This window comes from Emydura macquarii, unplaced genomic scaffold (genome assembly GCF_026122565.2).
Source record: "Emydura macquarii macquarii isolate MOO-44397 ecotype Brisbane River unplaced genomic scaffold, CSIRO-AGI_Emac_v2 contig_1644, whole genome shotgun sequence".
NCBI classification, from domain to species: Eukaryota; Metazoa; Chordata; order Testudines; family Chelidae; genus Emydura; species Emydura macquarii.
This window is the reverse complement of record NW_027131781.1, coordinates 12,589,007-12,610,148: the sequence shown is the minus strand read 5'-3', so window position 1 is coordinate 12,610,148 and position 21,142 is coordinate 12,589,007. Positions and strand designations below refer to the sequence as shown.

Below are 21,142 nucleotides of genomic sequence, written 5' to 3'. Positions count from 1 at the left end.
ACTGATGCCCAGACCCCCACCTCGTGTCCCTTTCGCCAGAGGTTGCCATAGAGTTGCCAATCCTGGTTGGACATATTCCTGAAGGTTTCATGACATGAAATAATCTTTAATTCCTGGAGACTCTAGGACAATCCTGGAGAGTTGGCAACCCTAAGTTGCTAACACACAGAGCGTGGGAGTCTTATTTTTAACACAGACTCAGCTGGTTACATCGTCTTTATGGTAGTTCGGTCTCCTCAACAGATGAACACAATAGGAGTGAACTCTCTCTGTCTCCAAGTCTAGCAAACCATCTCTCTGGAGAATCTCCTTCCTCCCTGTAGGCTTGACCTCCAGATGGTTCTCTGTCTCTCCGTTCTATGACTCTCTCTGTAGGTTCTATCTAGATTTTGTGTCTGCTCCTGTTCCTTCAGATCCCTTTCCTCTTGCATAGTCATCACCCTGGTGCCAGTACAACCCTCACTACTCCTTTAGTCTACTCATTCTGCTGTCTCTCTAACGGCAGGCTCCTCACAGGAGTGCCTGTCACCGGGGCTAGTAGGTCCTGGGCTGACCTGCTGTACTCTAGTGCCTGCTTTCTATGATAGTCAGCCCTGTTTTTTCCACAGCTGAAGGAGCGTGTAAAGGCAGTGCCACGGAACCAGTGAGCACAGCGAAGGGGGCCGACTCGTCTACCACTTTGAGACATAACTCCATATTCATAGGTGAAGTGAGCAAAGGTGCTCCCTCCTCATTAGGCCTTCACTGTGTGGCTGTGGGATCATTTTCATTTGCCATCCTGCTCTGGGAAAACTCATTTCCCTCTTGTGCCTGCACTGCACTGGTGGTCACTGGCTAGCATCGGTCCGCATTCGATGGGTTTTCACATATGGGGCCAAGGTTAGTGGGCACAACGCCTGCAGATTTCAAAAGGGGCTGTATTTGCTCAAGACAGGACTGAGTTTCACTCATGCGATACATTCATTTCTGGAGAAAGTTTGATAGCGATGGGAGGAGCAGAGCAGGACATTCTGCCATCTGTGCTGACCAGCACTCCGGAACACCCAAATGAATCTATCTGAAATCACAGCTCATCCTTTGGCAAGGAGAATGGGTGACTAAATCTCTGTTAACCCTTTGTGTGCTGCATTCAACGTCAGCAAATTGCTTTGGCGCACCAATAACACAAGTTGGGGGATGGAAAAGTAAAACGGGTAGGCTGCCCAGTCCACCTCTTTGCCAATCACTGGAGCAGGGCCTGACTGCATCCACAAAGCTATGTGGATACGACTCCTTTGTGCTTTTGTGTGCACCTGAAGAGGGCTTCATGTTGTCTCCATCTGGCTCCCCCTTCCTGCCTTTTCTCCAGAAGAGAGAATTCTATATGTATCCTCCAACTCGCCTCCTGCTGATGTAAGTGCAGAACACAGCAGGCTGGCATAAATTCAGTGTGTGAGAGAAATGGGGCATTGGCAGCTGAAGGTTAATGACATGAATACAATTAGCAGGAGGAGAAGGGAAGCCAAAAGGAATGAACCAATGAAAAACTTACTTGTAGTAACAGATATCATAGCCCACCCGAATCCAGTGAGGCTTGCCCTGGAGAGCCTCCTTCACTGAATACATGACCGGCTGCATGCCTATATAAAACAAAGACAGTTTTAGGTGATATGACTTCCTTCATGAGTGTGCATGCACATGCATACTCTTTGCAGCTGTTTTATCAAAAGCAAATATACTTCCCCACTCCCATCCCACACTTGATTTCAAAGCAGCCAAATCTCTACAGAAAATTATGGAAGCCAGCTAGAGGGAGATGAGTATCTAAAAATGGATCAGCCCTACTGGCTTTTTCAAGGTAAAAGAGTCCAAGGAACTCTGCTTATGCCGGGACTGAGGAAGAGAAAGAGGAGGAAAAGAAGAATATAAGAATCAGTACATTGGACAGACCAATGGTCTGGTTAGACAACATCCTATCCTCTGATGCACTAGAATATATCAATAGTCAATCTAGTAATTTGGAATCCCACCTCCTGTCATAATGGAAATGACCAATGGACCGTGCATCTAGTCCAATACCTTTTGCTAATCTCAGTTAAACTAAGAAATCCCATCAGAACATACAGAGCTGCATGTTCTGGAAATGCTTGTAACAATAATATCCCCCTCACTGCACTCTATGGTGCCATGGAGGGCAACTTCTTCTGACCTGCACCATGTTAGCATCCTGTGTCCTGAATGGGAACTATACAAACGGTATCCATAGCTGCATGAGTCCAGCATCTTTGCAGGCAGACTTTTATCCATTAAGACACGTTTATACAATTCCTTTGCTCTACGTAGGTCCCCCTTTCTATACTTAAGGCAAGCTTCTTGTCCTCATCTTTGATGAACTACATAACTCCTTCCCCATCCATTTCTCTCCCTTCCTCTCTTCCTGTTGCCTTTGTCTCCTTCACTCGGCCAAATGTAATGCCTTTCTCTAGGCTGCTCATTACATCTCTTCCATTATGCCTATGTGAGCTAACATCTAAGATGTATAGGATACTCCTTGGTGTTATTAATGTTGGGGGCTTACTTGCGTCACAAAAGAAAAGGGGGGGTCATAAAATAACTACATTTTGTCTCCTCCCTTTGGATTTCTTTGGTGTAACTTATCAGCATGTTAAGAGTTATGGAGCGCATTTCTGAGCATACATAGGACTGTCCCATACCTCAACAGGAAGGTGACATGGACCGACACTTCAAATACAAACTCAGCCACATCTAGGATTAACCTTTCCATTTTTGCTTCATGTAACCATGCAGTGCTTCTGCATGGACCAGCTACCAGAGAGGACACCATGGTGCATCATAGGCGATGTTGACCTGCCTAGGAGACCAGCCTTTCAGGGACGAGGACATAAGGCAGCAGAACTACAACTCCCATAAGGCATCACAGCAGGTCACAGTTTAATTTCAGACTACCTCAAAACAAAACATTATGATTCATTTAGACAAACCAAAGTATTTTGTTTCCATTTTCTCAGTAGAAACTTCTAGTTTTCAGCCAAACTGTTCAGTTTTCAGGTTTTTGACAAAATTCAAAATTTTCTGTGAGGGAAAAGAGAATCCATTTTCTCACCAGCTCTGCTGGTGACTACAACTGCTCCTGGAGACGTTCTTTCACTGATATGAAAATTACACCGCACTGTCTACTTGCCAGGGAGAACAGAAGGATAGCCACCAGACACAGCCAAGCCATGTTATAGAAGATTTCCACCTGTGTCCCTTTTGCACAGGAACAGGCTTTGAAATGTCCAGCCCAGTGGGATGAGCTCAGTGGGATCTTTTCTCCACTGTGGGAGTCAATGTCATGCAAGCTGCTGGTGGCAGGGCTACGAGCCTCACTCAGCAAAACCAAATAGTTAGAGTTTCAACACATTCTCGAAACATCAGAAGCAACAGAGGAAAATTTCCTTAGCAGGCAATCACACACACGCTTACCACATACCATACAATAGCTGGCCTCGGACTAGCCTCCTAATATAGGGTAATATTTTTCACATTTTTCTTCCAAATATAGTTTTAATTGCACATTTTAAAACGTGACTTCTGTCCTCTGAAAGCTCACAAGCGTGAGGGGCTAATAAATTCTGGCTACGATCAGGGAAGGAGATGCCAGGGTACCTTCCACCAGGAAGTCTACCCTACTGAAGCTACACCATAGGGTATACCATGGGGAGCTACACCATAGGTTTCAGCAGGTACCAGATCAGCCTCTGACATCTCCATTGCCAGCCCTCCTCAGTGCACTTCACTCTCAGGCCATTGCTGAGCAGAGAATTACCCAGTCATGCCAAACTGTTTGGTGATGAAGGGAAGTGGAATAGCACCACAACAAAAATTCATTTTCAATGGTGATCTATTTCAGTACTTGAATTCTTGTCCTTAGGACTATGGGGCAAATAGCTTACAATGAACTGAACACTCAGCCAAGCATTCTTGCAACTCTAATGGCAAGCCATTCTAAGGGCAGATCTACACTTAAATGCTGCAGCTGTGCAGCTGTAGTGCTTTAATGGAGGCACTCTATGCTGACGAGAAAGTGTAGTTAATCCACCTCTGCAAGAGGCAGTAGCTATGTTGGCAGGGGAAGCTCTGGTCGATATAGGCCAGTATAACTACATCACTCATGGGTGTGGATTTTAACATAGTTATACCAAAGTAATTCTGTAGTGTAGGCCCTACCCGAAGTCCCCTTGCTATTTGTTGTGGGTACACTGATCCTGAGGCAGTTGATTTGTGCAGTTGTATCCACAAGGCTTGAGGGGGAAGCACTGTTTGATACTGTGCACTTACTCTGTGCCAGACCCGCAGCTGGTGTAAATTAATATAGCTTCATGGAAAGCAACGGTTCTAATGCCAAGCTGTGCCAGCTGAGGCATTGACACACAGTCTGCACGTGAAAGAAATAATTTTCTCTTCTAGAATGGACATTGAAAGCTCTGATTTGCCTGCCAGTTTTATAGCATCACATTCTTCCCCCTGAACCACAGACTGCAAACAGAGCTCCAGAACAGAGACAGAATCTTTTATTATTAATGTTGGCAGAAACCTCAGAAGGTCTGGGACGTGGATTTTAATTTCTCGATAAGCCTCCTAAACTGTGGATGCTTATTTGAAGATTAGCCAAATTTATTCAAACCTTATGAGATTTTTCCACTTCTGCACCACTCATTCAGCCCAAATCCATCCTCCTCCTTTCCCCCACAGTCCCATTTTTAAATATCCCAGTCTCCAAACTCCTGCTCTTCAATTCCAAAACAATTACCCTGACTTCCCAAATCCCTCTCCCTGCCCTAAATGCCTTTGAGGGGTGGGGGGAGGAGAGAGAGAGAGAACTCCTTTTGAAGCCCTGGAGTGACCCCTTCTGGTTGATTTCAAAGCAGCTGGTGGGCACCAAAGAGGGACCCCATGCAGCTCTACTAATTCAGAAGGTGGGCCACTGCCATATGGTTCCTCGCAGTAGAGGATGAGACAATAGGAGGCCTTTGTTGCTAGGAAACCGATAGCAGGAATGGAGGGTGGGAAAAGGACCCATATTAATTATGCTGATAGTAAGGAGAGAAAGCGGAGGAGTAAGATGGTATTGTACCCTGAAAGCCCCCAAGTCGTCGTCCCTTCCCCCTCCCCCCCCCCGTCCATGGTTCAGAAGGCAGCCAATGGCTAAGTAAGTAAGCCATGTCCTATGGGGCTGTAATGGACACAAGAAGGTTGAGGCCCCCATGGAATCAGTAGCATAGCCCTGTGCATGGGAGGGAACCCCAGCTCACCCAAAGGCTCATACCATAATTAAACTGGCTGTTGACCTTCTCACAGTTGATGATGTTAAAGCGGTAGGGAACGGCTGGCTTCATGGCACTGACCTCGAAGTAAAACCACTGGTGGTGCTGGACGCTGTTCACATCGACGTTCATAATCAAATCATACTCCAGTCTGGAGAGCAAGACAGGTGGGATGTAATGAACCCACGGCTTCAGATGCCTCAGACAAACACTACAGCCATCAGCCACTGAACCTGGCAACAATGGAGGGGGGTGCCACTGGGCCCACCAATGGCAGAGGGAGATAGAAGCCATCGAAGCCAGTACCAGCCAAGTGAGCCATTGCACTCACGTCCTACCCTAGAACAGTGTCATGCCTTTCCATGTCTCAGTCTCGCTTCCTTTAACTTCACGCTCCCTAATCCCTCTGATTCAAAAGCTCTGCTCCCCTTGCTGACCGTGTTAAAGTCCACAGTGCTTCATCTTTTTACACTATAGACATTACAGGTGGGGCCAGATATGACACAGCCATGGCTGGCATCCAAGCTACTTACTTGCGCACTTGAATGGCTTTGCGGAGGTTTCCTGATTCAAACTGAGAGAAGAATCTTAGACAATCCAGAGCATCTGCGCTTGAGGGGCTGGAGCAAAACACAGAAACATGTCTACTACTAAAATTACCTTAAGGAGCAGTAACCACCCCAGTATAACTTATATAGTGATTTAGACTTACAAAGAGAAGACATTTAAGAGCAGCAATGACCCAGCTATCCAACCCAAAGAACTGGCCTTTACGCGGTGATTCCAAATCCCACTTTTTTTCCCCTCTCTTGGTCTTCACATCTCCAGCAACAGATCCATATATCCTTCAATCTCATTTAGGTCCTTTGCTCCAATCGCCTCTTCCACAGGTGTATTATCCTTTGCGTGAAGTGGCTCTGCCCAAGTTCTCCATTTACTCCTCCCATTTTTACCTTATTACCCCCTACATTTTTGAGCCTTTACATTTATCTTCAGCAACTTTAAAATGTTCTCTCCTTCTTCTGAAAACCTCTGCCAGGTCACCTCAAACTCTCCTATGTTCCTAAGAGGACAATGTCAGACCTGTTAACCCTTTCCTCAGAATTTACTTTCTTCAGATTTGAGATCCTCTCCATTGCCCTGTACTGCCTCTTCTCCACGGTAATAATGATTTGCCTTAAAATGGTGCCCTGCCTGGTTCACAATACCCAAGATAGGGTCTCACAGCCACCTTATTGCACAGAGTCAGGGCACCAACCCTTTAGGTTTTAGGTTCCATTGCTCTGCTAAAACCGCCCGGTATCTTCTCTGCTTTTCCTACTGCCACCGTGCATGGGGCTGGTGGTTTCAGTGACCCTTCCATAAGAGCCTACAGATCCTTTCCTTGAACCACATGCAGGGAGACAGTTGGTAATGGGGTGTTTACCCCACACTTGCCCAGAAAGGGTTATTGTGGATTGAGAAGGGGGCTAATTAACCCAACAAGTCACAGATGAGGGGAATCAGGTGGCTAACTCATCCTCTGACTGAGTCAGGGAGCCCAACTGAGGGGGGACAAGCTGGGCTGGGATTTATAAAGACAGGAAATTGGAAGCTGAAGGGGCTGCTGAGAAATGGGCCGCAGTCACTCCCTGGGAGAAGGGATGAGTGTTTGGAAGCTGCAGAGACCTGTAGTTATGTAGTTGCTCCCTTGGGGGATGGAGTGGTGATATTGGCAACCCCAGAACGGCAGGGACACAGGGGGTGCCAGATGGTAAGGAAAGGGCTCAGGGAAAGGCAGTAAGGTCCAGGAGGGAGCAGACCTTGACTGCTGGCTACCTGAGTGGAACCTGGCATAGAAGGCGGGTCTGGTTTCCCCTGCCTGCCACTGAGGGAGTAGCACTATGCGGCACTGAATGGGAAGATTGCCTAGGGTGCCTGAAGGAAGACTTTGGTACCCCGGAAGGAGAAAATGCATATAGTGACCCAGCCAGAGGCTGAGTCATGAAGAGGCACCAGCAGTTCGTGGAGCGAGAGAGGGGCTGCAAACCCAGAGAGGGAGGAAGAGGGACGGCGTGCAATTGCAGGAAGTGACATCCATCTCATGAAGCTAATTCCCAGAGCAGCCAGGAGGAGGCGCCATCCTAGCAGTGAGTGGAGCGCCCCACCACACACACATCAGGGCATGTTCAAGTTGAATCAAATGCACCATATGCTGGCCTAGTTACCTAACCTATTACTGACAGTAACAATAGTGCCCTTTGTCACAGTACACTACAAGGAATACCACCTACCTGTGCCTATCTAAATCAAAGACAACTCTGTCTATCACGTCTCCTGGCTGGATTAGACGACGAACATCCTCAAACACTTTGGCCCTGGAAAAGACAAACAAATTGTGAATCTGTCTGCAGCTACAGGAAGACACACACCTCTGTCTTGGAGGGTCCTTGCTAGAAAACAAACACAGGCTGATCATATTCTTTTGAGAGGATTGGAGAAAAGGGGGATTCCTGTGCAGAATTACAGGCCAGTGGTACCTGTAAACAAAAATATCCCTTAGCACTTTTTGCAGTTCACCAGTTTGGCTTTTGCATGGCACTCAGGACTGGAAGACACCTTTGCAGTTAAATGGCTTGTCATTTACATTCTGCAAGAGGTATCCCCACTTCTTATCATTCAGTCTCAGTGAGTGAGTCATGCACACCTAGCAATGGAGAATTTCTCATAATGGATGAGACTATTGGTCTATCTAGTACAGACTCCTGGATCAACAGTGGCAAATGAGCCCATCCAACTCCCCCTCCCCCTCCCCCTCCCGGTAACTACCAGAGCTACGATGCCATATGTGTTCTCGAGATTTTCTTCTTGACCTTTGCAGCAATCAGCTTAAACACTGAAGCATGACCTGATTATCTGTGTCCTAGCTATATAGTTACATCTGTAATTATGGTCATAAAAGCGGGGCGTTCAGTGCTATAGTGTGGAGAGGAGGTGAGAGAATTACTGCCTCTGTCACGGAGATTCCTGGCATTTAGTTGGCGGCGGGAAGAGTCCCCATCTCTCTAGTGCACAGAGGGAAAATTGCCCTGCTTCCCACCCCCCAATGCTGACCCGGCATTTGTGACCCCTTAAAGCTGTCCCGCAACCCCTCTGGGAGTCATGACCCCAGGTTGAAAAACACTGATCTAGATGAGTTAATGTACCTCCTGGAAGATTTCTGTGTGCCTCCAGGGGTAAACGTGCCCCGGGTTGAGAACCACGGCTCTACAGTGATTGCCGAGGGACATGCATTGGGTAGGAGAGGGAAGGGTAGTCGTGAGAAGAATCCTCTCTCCCAGCACAGTTCCCCTCTCCCCCACACTTCAACTCACAAGTTTCCCCTCAGTGGAACAACATAAATGAAATGAGAGGATTAATACTACTCGCCATGTGCATAGTGCCTTCCATGGGAGGACCCCAGCACACTTTGCAAATATTTAATTATTTTAGCAAGTGAGGCAGAGAAGTATTTCTTCACCGCTACCTTCCAGACATGGAAAATGAGGCAGAGAGAGGTGACATGACTTGGACACTGGCAGAGGCATGAATTAGACTTCCTAACTCCCCATCCTGTGCCAAGAATATCTTCGATGCCAGTCTATTCAACCTCAAGAGAAAAATCTGAATAGTATAAGCCTATAGCTCCGTTTCCCTTCTTGTAATAAGCCATTGTATGGGTCTCAGTGAGGTCTGCAGAGACCTATGAAACTTGATACAGAAATGATGGTCAACACCTATCAAAATCCAGGCAGTAAGACATGAGAGACCCCAGTACTGCAAGAACCGACTCCCTATTTTGCCCAGCTTTGGAGAGCTACCTGTCGGATGACAATAAAGTGGAATTACCTTTGAACCCCATATTTCCGCTCCAGCATGGACTGGTAATAAGGAGGAGGCTGGTGACCCCAGAAATCAGAGAATGCCAAGACCCTGTAATCCGGAATGGACTTGGTGCTTCCAGCCCTGGCCATGTAGCAGTGAGGACTGTGGAATGGGATATCCCGTTGGTGTCTCTCCAGAAGCTTTGTCACTATGTCTGAGGCTCCCACTGCCCCCGCAGGGCTGGGAATAAAGCAGCTCGTGCAGTGAGTGTGAAATATCCTTGTGTCCCAGGAGGCTTCTTTTAGGAGAGGGTGCAGAGTGGGTGCTTGGCTCTTGCACGGATCTTCTCTTTCACCCAGGGCACCTACATCTCGGACTGATTCTCCCATAGCTTGCCCTTCAAAGGCTGGAGCTCCAATGTGTTTCCCCTTCTTTGCCCAGTTCTGCAATGGAGTCTTGAAAGCCCTTTCCCCTGTCTCTGCCCCCATGGAACTTTGGTCCCTGTATCTGCAATGCTGCTGCTCTGTGAGAGCAGCATTTGGAATGACTCGGGGGTGAGTGCCTGGTAGGCTCCCAGGCACATCTGCAGAGTCCTTCTCATCTTCCGACTCTGTTTCCAGCTCCTTTAGATTTAAAGAATAAAAGAAAGAAAAGAAGGAAAGTCAAATGGCGTCTCCTTCCAGAAGGAAACGTTTCAAGGGAGAAAAGGGAAAACTTTCAATTTAGTGGCCTCCCAAAAGTCTGCTCGCCCAGTGACCCAGAGAGAGAGAGAAACTCTCAGACCACCTGCCAGCATTCCTATTCCCACAAGCTGATCACTCATCAGTTCTCAGAAGCTAAGCCAGGTCAGCCTGACTCAGCTGATGGATGGATAACCTCCAAGCAAAACCTGGAGTGTTACAGGACATTGCATGAGGCAAAGTGGTGCTCTTCTTTATGAACTGATGCTCCAGCATGCTGCAATGGAACCAGTCTTCCAGGCAAATTTCCACCCTTCCTAAATATAGGACTGCAATGTACCTCCAAGGACCTGGCCACCTGCAGTCATTACAAATATCACAGCCTCTTGTGTGATAAGAGATGCATTAACCCTGGTGTCTTGTTTAAATGTGAATAATTATATTCTGCCTCCCTAAATGTGTCTGCCTGTTGTACTGAGTATAATATTCTTCTTACCTTCCTGTCCCAAACTGTTAAACGCCTGGTTTGATTTACCCCAGAACTGTCTGCATTTTAAGCAGTGGCAATGTAAGCTTCCCCATCGCTGTGCTTCAACCCTGACCTAGGCTGACCACCTTTAAGGTTGACGAACCAATTTAATCTCCATGTTCCATTAAAGTCTTTGGCATCTCTCTTGAAACGACCACCAAGGATACAAATTAATGTCATTTAGTGGATATGGGCTTTTTTCTCATGTGGACATTTATCCATTAGGACCTAATCAACTGAGACCCAGCCATTTGGTTAAATGCCACTAAACAGCCCTCAGATGTTAATACCTTTCACCCACTACCAGCTGGCGCTGCATTCATGCCAAGAAGCTCCCGGTGAGTCTCTATATTGGATCCTCCAATACCCTAAGCCATCCAATGCCCCCCTTTGCAGTATATCTGTCTGGCCACCTCCTTTTATCAGCACCTCCAGTACAGCATGTCCCTACACGCATTTACAGATAGAGGAAGCCACAATATTATCCTACCTGGAAAGTAAAGGAAAGTTCAGGACACATTGCCTCATACTGCTCAAGGTCCTCTTCTGGCCTGTCAAGACCTGGCTTTGAACTCAGTTTGTTCACATCAGTCTCCAAATCATCATCCTTCAAAAGTCACAGTAGGAAAGGAAATGAATTAAAGGTGCTATTGAACTATTTGGGACTGTCTCTGAGTTCATAGTTATAAAATGGCACACTGCATACTGCCTCTCATCTGGGAATCTCTAAGCACTTGACACTAAATAAACCAGCCATCCCTGACAAATAGATGACAGCAATTAAATTCATTTTTATGGAAGGGCAAACAGAGGCACAAGAGATTAGGTCACCTGCTCAAGGCCTCAGAATGATCCAATGGCATGTAACTCAGAAGTCCTGGACAAGATTTTCAAAAGTGACTAGTGGTTTTGAGTGCCTCACCACTTGAGTATCCAAGCTGAGATGCCTTTTAGGGGCCTGATTTCCAGAAAGTGCTGAGACCCATCCTCTGAAAATCAAGCCCATTTAAAGGTGTCTCAGCTTAGGCACCCAAAAATCATGGCATCCAAAGCCAATCTCCTGTTCTAACCAGCAGATGTTAGAATGTGTGGAATGAAGGACAGTGAGAAAACACCTTTGATTCAGAGACCCAACGATCAAATAATTTAGATTGAACAAGAAAATCCCACAGTGCATCACAGACAAAATGAGTTTTGTTGGTTAACAGCAAAATTAGCAACCTCTAGAGTCCTGCCTCCTCAAGCCAAGATCACCTCGCTCCGCACTGCTGCTCTTCAGGACCTGCTCTCCGCCTTCCAAACCCAATTCCCCATCCCTCTACCACATCACATCACATTACTGTATTTATATCTTTCTTTGAGGTTGATAAATAGCTTTTAGTCTCTTTCCCAATCCATCTTCTGCTGCTTTTTTTTTAAAAAAAATTCTTTTGGGTCTGCAGTTATCTATAAAGCAAGGACAAGGATCATATCTGAAACTTTCACATCCAAAGGCAACCGTGCAGTGACATGCATCAGATACAAGAGCCAAAGACATGTGGTATCAAGTGTTCAGTCATCACATAAGAGACTGGGAAGGGGGGGTGGAGTGGGTAAATGGCATTGATGAATGGCTGCTACATGACAGAATTATTCAAATAATTCTGCATGCAGTTAGCAAAAATTCACCACCAAACCACAGCAAAAAAGTAATTTGCTCTTGATGATAACTTCACAAATGATTCTATTTATCGACAAACGGTGTCAGCAACAGTTTAAACCCTGGACTGTTTCGACAATGCGTTACTTGTGTTGGTGTGGGGCAGTTGTTGGGACTGGTTGACCTGGAAGTCAATAGTGGGTCTTGGAGGTTTTCAGGGGGCTTGAAGATTGGTGTGGAAGGAATGACAGCTTGGATAATTATGTGGAATCTGTGGGGGGGAGGGTTGATGATATGGGGTGGTGAATGGGCTCCATGACAGGGCTGGATGTTCAATTTTGGTAGAGCTGATCGAATAGTTAAGAAGAGGATTCACAAATATTTTCACCAATAAAAGTGTGGTGCGAAGTTCACTCTGAGTAGTATTAGATATCATTCGTGAATATTTGGTCACCCACTGTGAACAAGTGTGTGAATCACAAAAGTACCAGGAACTTGAACACAAATGATTCTTTGTGTAAAAATGTGGACTGAAAGTTCACTATTCACCCCCCATTATCAATCTGTGTCAGAAGGCGGAGTAGCATGAGACTTAGGAGACCGATCTCACAAGACAAATAAATAAAACTCATATTGAAAGCGGTGTTGGCAAACAGCCAATAAATTAAAAACTGTTCACAACTACATGGTGAATCCTTATGAATAATGAATATAATTACAGACATCAGGATGCATTTGAGAACAAATTACTAACCAAGAAAGGGGCTATGTTCGCAAAGAACATTATTCCTAATGAACAGTTTGACCTGCTCTAGTTTTCAGATGAAAACAGTCACTAAGCAGTGGTTTCCAAACTATGGGGCGCACACCTCCCTGGGGGGGCGTGGAGGAATGTGAAAGGGGAGGGGTATGGCAGGGAAGGAGCACCATCCAGTTCTGCTCTAGCCTGGCCCCCGGCTCCAGCCCCTGCCCCCCTGGATCCTGCCTGTGGCTCCAGCCCTGGTTGGGAGGGGGGCACAGACACATTCCATTCCTGGTAAGGGGCAGGCGTGTGAGAGGCAAAGTTTGGACACTCCTGTACTATAAGACAGGTTAGGACACTGAGCCTATTTGTTTTCCTTCCTTTTTGTCATGTGGGTGACATACCAGTTTATCATTCAGGTAGGTAGAGCAAGTAAACAGTGAAAGTACACTGAACTAAAGTCTAAATTGCATCAAATCACACAGCATTTGTGCCCTTTTTCATTTGATTACCACAAACATTTGTGCAAATGAGGTTTTGTTTGCACAAATGTTTGACGCGGGGGGGGGGTGGGGGAGGGAGTATGTTCATTCATGCATGAATGTGTATCTTTGTATAAAGATGCATTTTCACAGCAGAAACGTTTGCATACATCCTAGATTTGTGCCTTTCTGAGCGGGGTGTGGCAGGGAGAGAGAGTGAGGAGAGAAAGCCAACAATATTCTGAATAATGAGTTAAATTATTTGTTCATGAGCAGGAATGGGTAAAATAAAGTGGCTAAGAATGGGTGCTCCTGCTGTAGCTTAAAGGAAACCAGCTGTTTTTAAGACTGCGGTCCAGGTACAATGCCAAAATATAATGCTATTGTGATAGGGAAGAAAGAAAAGGTTAACACTTCCTAAAATCTCCTAGGCCTCCTATCACCTGCTCCCTACACTGCCTCCCCTGCCCTCTCCCTAGAAGAATCAAAGCTCCAGGGATTTATTCATGACTCTAATTGTAAAAGATATGATCACCCAATTAGATCTACGTGATCAATCACACAGCTCAAACTGGGACTATGGTTTTTCACTTTCCTCTGCAGCATGGGGCACAGCTCGCTTGCTGGTGGATTCTCTGTACCTTGAAGTCTTTAAACCATGATTTGAGGACTTCAGTAACTCAGTCATAGGTTAGGGGTCTATTACAGGAGTGGATGGATGAGGTTCTGTGGCCTGCAATGTGCAGGAGATCAGACTAGATTATTATAATGGTCTCTTCTGACCTTAAAGTCTATTATGAGTCTATGAGGTGACAGTTCATGAGCAAACCATGGGCTGAAATCAGTTCACACAAATCTTTTATTCCTGTAGAAATGTGAGCAAGGAAAAAATTTGGAGAAATCGTGATTCTGTTCAGAATCTGTTAGGGAATAGAAACAAGGGACTGAGAGCGATGACTTGATTGTTTCCAGGAATAGACTGGCCAGCTCTCTGTAATAATGGGCAAATCATACAGGTTACCTACACAAAGCTGAAGTCTTCCCAGCACCATTCTGGCCACATGGCAGCTGCATACCAAACTGCCTAGACATCCCTGTGCACCATTTACTGCGTGTTCAAGAGACTCTCTCTTCCGTGGAAGATGCTACTCTCTCCTTTTCTGCATTCAAGCAGCCCTATATTATATATCTGCTTTGGGGCCAAAAACAAATCAACTTTCTCTCTACAAATGGCCCATCAGAGGTCCAAATAAACAAACAAAAATACTTCCTTTCACAGAACGTGGAGGGCTTTAAAGGAAGCTGTGGCTCCTATACCTACTTCCTCTTTATGCTCCTGGTCCTCATTATCCAGGTCTTTTTCCACCTCTTCCTCACCATCCTCCTCATAGTCATCTGTAAAAGTAGAAAAGAAGTGGAGCTGGCAGCTTCCATCCTAACATCCTTCTCCCTGACCCTCCCCAGAAATACAGGCCACCATCATGTATGGCATTTGTGCCTTGTCCCTATAAACCACCCAAAAGCTGAACGTAAGGTTTAGACTAAAGATCAGATCCCACGCGTTCCATCATATACAGCTGTATATGGGACCTAGGGCTTCTACATTTGTTCTCCTGGATGAAGTCACAGCATTTCGACACCTTGACGACCACCAGCACAATGTGACACCATGTTATGTTACAAAGCAATGTGATGGTGTTAAGCTTCACTGCAAAGATATTACTGAATGCTGTTAATCTATCGTAGAGTTTTATCATGATGCCCGTTACTGAGCTTCTTCCATATAAAAGTCAATAGCAATAATAAAGTCATTTCATGGCATCTCTGGCTCTTTTCCCTTTTGAGGGTAAAAATTGTCTTGGGGTGTGGATTTTATTGCTTGATTTGCTTGTTTTAGATTTGCAGAGGGGAGGGGTAGGCAAGTCCCATGGAAATCAAGGATAATCCTGAAGATCAATACCATCTAAAGAGGTGAGGCAGAGATTTGGAAGTATAGAGTAGAAGCTCCACAATCCTTGCTGAAAATGTTTGCACAGGTGAAGTAGCAATAGGAGTTTTGTTTGGATTGCACCTTAACGGTGCTGGTTTGAGGTGTGAAGGCTGGCAACGGGCGGATTTCAAACTAGCTCAGGCAACTGTGATACAAGGCCATATTTTTTTCGTTCCTGGGCATGCCTCTTACATGTATGCTGCTCACCTGCCTGCACACACATCCTGCTGGCCTGCGAGTGCTCATGACCTCCGTTCACGCAGCATACCCACAGGCTGATTATTTTGGAAGGAAAAAGCTGATGGTTGGCAGCATCTATTTACTGAAAAAGTTTCAGGGAGGGCTATACACACATGGCTGATGGTTGACAGGAGCTATTTACTGAACAAGTTGCAAGGACAACTGTATGTGCACACGCACGCGCACACACACACACACACACACACACACACCCTTCCCGGTTGCCATGAATCAGTAATAGTTCCAGCCTCTGCCAAGGCCATTCCTTCAGATCACTTTAAAGCACTACAAGGATTTCATTTCCCCTCCCCTCCCTCAGGTCTCCATTCTCCACACAGCACCTGCTGGCCTTGACAGCAACACCCTGAGTGAAGGATTCCAATTCTATGGCATCACAGTCAGAGCCATCATGCAAGTTGTGGACTAGCTTCCTCTCCTCACCGGCCATTCTTCCCCATCAGTTCCTCCCCCACACACTCTTCACTCAGCAATTTACCTTCAGGCCCTGCACATGGAGGTTCGGAGCTGACAGTCCCAGGAAGAGAGAAGGAATAGGAGCTGTGTACTGTAGCCAAAGGCAGAGGCCTTTTAGGGTAGCACTTCCTCAGGATCTGGGTCACTGTAGTTAGTAGAGGATCCAGGGGCTTGCTATCCAGGCAATCCTAGGCACCGAAGAAAAAGAATATTCAGGGACTTTTGCCATTCAGAAGCATCCTTCCTATTGCACAGATCCCCCAGACAATAAAATTGCTGTTTCCCTGAAAGCCTTAAAGAGCAGCATTTGAATAATATTCAGTCAGGTCTGCATCAACCCTTTGTATTGCCTGTGTTTCTTTTTCATCCTTTTCCTCTCTTATCACTGCATGGTAACACTGCATCTTGTTTTTTCAATAGTTCATCTGCTTCTCCAGTTCATTCCCCATTGGCTGGTACATCCATCTAAAGGGCACAGGGTCCCCTATCACCACTCTAAGGTGCCGGGGGCAGTTCTGTCTCATAAAAAAAAAGAGCACTTGCTACTGAGTCATCCACACACCTCCTTAGAGCCAGAGCTGGGCAAAATCCTTCAGCTGAAGCTTATTTTGGCACAAAATGCTGATTCGGCGACAAAACCGTTCTGTGACTGCGTGTTGGTTTCACTGTTCATTTTTTTTTTTTAAATGCCAAAATGTCTAAATGCTTACATTTCTTGGTTTGAAGCAACTTTTCATTCAGAAATGTACTTCAATTTTTTTTTTTTAATTAAAAGTTCTAAATCCAAATGAAATGGTTCATTTGACCTGAAATGAATTTTTTCTTCACTTTTCGATTCACTGAAAATTTTGATCCATTTCATTGTCAGTTCAACTTTTTTTTTTAAGAATTGCCAGCAAACTGAAAAGGCCAATATTTGTACAGCGGTACATACAACACAGCCCCCCTCCAGCACTGCACTGATGCAGAAGGGACAGACCATCCTACATAACCACCCAACATCAGATTTTTTTTTTTACAATACCCCCCAAATTTTCTTATCCTCAATCCTTCTGATACCATACTATACTTAAAGGGGCTGCAAGAATCCAAACAGACTTGGCTAGGCAGAGGTTTCTTCCAATTACATTTACTGACACGCTGTGGTGAGTTACCTCTGAGTCTGTTTAAGCCTGATGCGTCATCCCAAGCCAGAGAGTGTGATGAGTCATCATAAGCAGCTGTCTGCAGGTCTAGTAATAGGCCCAGACCATTCCACAAGGGTTCAACCAATCCTCAGGCAAGGACCCACCCAGGTGACCCCAACTCAGGTATATAGACTCCTAACGGAAGCAGTCTATCCAGTCTGCTCAACATCACTGCCTGGTCAGGAACACTCCCATTGTCGGTAGTTTTAACAGACTGCTCTTGTTCCTGATCCAGCTTGTTTCCACGTTAGCCAGCCCCTGTTCCAACCTGCATCTGCTCCTGCCTCAGCTAACCACATGGTGATTCTGACACACCCCATGTAGGGGCAGCTCCCTAGACCTCCATTAAGCCACACACATACGCGCATGCATGATTTGCAGCCTGAAGGACTTATTTTAAAATAAGGAAAACAAGACAAGCAAGAATAAAAGTAAAGTCTCCTTGGGAGAGTGCAGTGGGTGTGTCTCTTCTGTAATGGCGACAGCAGCTCTGAGAACAAAATGGTTGCTGCTTCTGCACAAAGGTGAAATTCTTAGAAATGTAAATGTGCAATACAGAGAAAACAAAGGAATCATGGTTTCATAGCTACAGAGAATGTAATCACCACAGCCTCCTTAGGGGAGAATAGGATTCCAAAGCGAATATAGCTGCCATTGGTCTATCTAGGTTGTTGTGCTGTACCATGCCTCTCAGCATAGTATGAGAGTGTCTGTATCCTTAGTGACTTATGACTGAGCCCCTCAACACCAGAATATCAGGAGAAACCCCACAAAGCACCATAAAGACACCAATACGTGAAGGAGCAACATGAACGTGATATTTTATTACCATTCAGAACGTTTACAATGGAACAGTCCAGAAGACAGAATACATGGTTAGTGCCCCTGGCTGAGCATCCCACAGTGGGAAATGTGCAGGGCCAGGGCTATTCAGCCAGTCCGGCAGGACAATGGGTGAACATACTGAAATGCTTTGTAATAAGCAATAAAAGGGAAACTGCTGCATTTTATACAAGCTCTTGTTCCACTTCCTCCTCTATGAATGAAGGGCATTATAAGATTCTGTGGAATTAGGCAGGATTCCTTTGGGAAGGCTTGAAAAATCATCTAAGCTGACCTGCTTACAAGACTCAGCTACAAGAATCTTAATACGTGTTTCTAGATCGCTGGCTGTTAGGAACAAGAGTGGGAGAAAAGACAATTCTGAAATCAGCTCTGAAGAATGGAAGAGCAAAGGCCTAGCAGAGTTGGTTTCTATTCACAGCTTTGCCACTGATTCACTATCTATTACTGGGCAAGTCACTTGGCTTCTCTGTGCCTCAATTTCCTTATCAGTAAGAGACACGTAACTACCTTGCAGCAATTTTGCAAGCCTAAATTCATTAATGTTTGTAAATGCTTTAAGAGCCTCAGATGACGTGGTCTAAAGGTGTGCAAAGAACTATTTGTGAAGCACAGCGAACATCAAACATGAGTCCTCTGGATCCAGTCCAATGGGGGAGGATTAAACCATGTAGCATGTGGAGATAATGCTGGCAAAGGAATAAGGTGAAGTTAAAGTATGCAGGAATAAGGTGAGGTTAAAGTAAGGCATGTAGCTTAATAGGATGACATCTATCTTTAGGGTGTGTTCTCATGTATGGGCAAACAGTCGTGTGAGGGGGTAATGTTGCTGCAGACATGCTGCTTGAAAGGGTGATAGCCCGGTGTGGGTGTGCATATGCTCTGTGGCGGAGTACTGCAGATGCAGGAACAGTCTGAATTCTTAGTTCAGAAACCCAAAGTAAAGTTGACTTGCACTTTAGTCTCTGCACTCGGTGTATTTGTGGTTATTTGATGCCAGTACAAGAAAGGCTGAAAGTATTACAATATTAACTGAGAAGAGAGGCTGAGGCAAAGGGACTGAGGCGCTATCAGCTGTGCCTAAACAAAGAAATCAGATGTGCACATAATAAAGAAGCAGAGAAGGTGCTGCGTGCAACAGTCTACTGCAGACTCTTACAGGGCAGAGAACATTCTCTCTTCTCACTGCAACACGTGCGTCTCCTGGGCCTGCGAGCTCTGCCTGAGACCTCAGCTAGATTAGGCCAGTAGGTCACGGTTAAAGATATAGTCGTGAACATGTTTTAACATGTGCCTTTTAAATATGAGCAGAGACAGAGTTTAACACCAGAGCTGGAGGGGAGGAAAGTATTTCTGTTTCATGGAGATGTGTAATATTCCAATATTTGTTTCCATTTTCATTCAAAATGAAAACTCACGATTTTTTTAGTTCACCACAAAAAAGAAAGTAGCCCCATTTCTGGGGCAGGGCATCTGGTGAGCTGCTGCAGAGCAGGGGACCCGAGAAGCCCAGGCTGCTGAAGAACCATGAGCCTGGGAGCCAGGACTCGCAGCTCCCCGTCAGCGTGCCAGATGGGCTGCGGAGAATCCAGGTGAGAAAGTTGACAGGGAAGCAGGCAGGGTTCCATCAGAACGTTTCCTGGGTTCTGTCGGAACATCGTCAAAATCAAACCCTCTCTGCAAAACATTTCAATTCTGACGAATAAGCAAATGCAGCAAATTCCAATGAAAAAAAATCATTTTGTCTGAATTTTTCAAATCAGATCAATTTAACATCTTTAAAACCACATTAGCTGGATACGGGACTAATCTGCAATAACTAATACATTTGCAAAGGGGTTGAAACACCATCTAGACAGGGACTCACGGTCGTTTCTGTCTCCCAGAGCAGGGAGTTCTCCCGCAGCAGCCAGCACACTTTCCTCGGATCTCTCTGTCATGAGGATGCTGAAGAACCCCTGCAGCGGCAACAGCGTGATGTGCACACACTCTCTGGTTTCTAGTTGTGAGTGGGGAATTGGAAGCGATCCTCACAGGATTGTACCTTTCCTCCAGGAGGTTGGGAAAACCTCATTTGATCTCTCAGGGAGATAAGGTAAGACTGAAAATGTACTTTTTAACGGTCAGGGAATGTGATATTTTGGACCCAGTGACCTTGATGATTCCCCTGCCAACAGATCTCCCGTGGCACGTGGTAAAGAAAGCAAACTGGAGCCCCCTGAAGCTATCATTCCTGCTCCGCTTCTGACCTTTGGAAGGATTTGCATTCACACTCTTCACGGGATTCTTGGTGTGTCACATCCTGTTTATTCACCCAAGGTGACCCAGTGTTTGCACTTTCAGGGTGCTGCTCCCAGGCTGAGCTATCAAGAGATGTTAACTCAGAAGGCACCATGGACGGTTGAAGGCTCATAAAGGCAATGAGCCATGATTGGCTGTGATAGACATTGCCCTCACACAGCTGCAGCCATCCAATCATGAGCCTCGGGGACTTACTATTAACAAGAGCCATACCGGATCGAAGCCTTGCTACATCGGATCCCCTAATCCCACCTGAAGCAGTGGCCAGTTCCTCATGCACCAGAGGAAGGAATAGACACCCCATCCATAGAGTACCTACAATGGGAAGAGGGGAGGGGTAGTTTTCTGTCACAGCAGAGGTTGTTGGTCTGGGGGCAAGGAAAGTGGACGAACTTGCCCTAGGGAAGTTGGGAGACTGGGATGTTCACCCTCTCTGTGGTGGTGCTAGGACAGAAGGGAGGACACTCGTCAATTACCATGCCATGCGGAAACATTCTTTTCAGAATCCCATCAGCCAGGTATTGAATAGGTCACTGTGGTCCCCGCACTTCAGGGCTGAGGAGGCCCATTGGTGGATGAGGGGAAATTGCTGCCTGTTCTATACCTGCTCTCCATGCACAAGAATTCTGTCTCCAGGGCTGCCCAGCCAGACCTTCTTGCCAACATGACACTCACTTTTTACAGACTTAAAACTAAGCTTGGCTGAAAAATTTCGAATGAAACATTTTTCCCTGCCAGAAACAGGGTTTTGTTGAAATATAAGTTTTCTGCAGGAAAAGATCTATTTTGGTGGAATTTTCCATCTAAAAATCAAAATGAAACATCTCATGAGATGCTGTGGCTACTCAGCCATAGGGAGAGGCTGGTGCATCTTCGATCGAGGGAA

General features: G+C 45.8%; 1 protein-coding gene across 1 annotated transcript in view; it reads right to left on the bottom strand.

Annotated features, from left to right (window-relative positions):
- AGBL1 (AGBL carboxypeptidase 1) overlaps nt 1–21,142 on the bottom strand; it is a 338,276-nt gene that overhangs the window by 243,819 nt on the left and 73,315 nt on the right. The window contains exons 8-15 of the mRNA XM_067555656.1: nt 15,948–16,113; nt 14,543–14,616; nt 10,849–10,965; nt 9,174–9,772; nt 7,580–7,663; nt 5,840–5,926; nt 5,309–5,457; nt 1,532–1,619 (exon numbers count right to left, since the gene is read on the bottom strand). Coding sequence (XP_067411757.1) covers nt 1,532–1,619; nt 5,309–5,457; nt 5,840–5,926; nt 7,580–7,663; nt 9,174–9,772; nt 10,849–10,965; nt 14,543–14,616; nt 15,948–16,113 — 1,364 coding nt within the window. The remainder of the gene's footprint in view (nt 1–1,531; nt 1,620–5,308; nt 5,458–5,839; nt 5,927–7,579; nt 7,664–9,173; nt 9,773–10,848; nt 10,966–14,542; nt 14,617–15,947; nt 16,114–21,142) is intronic.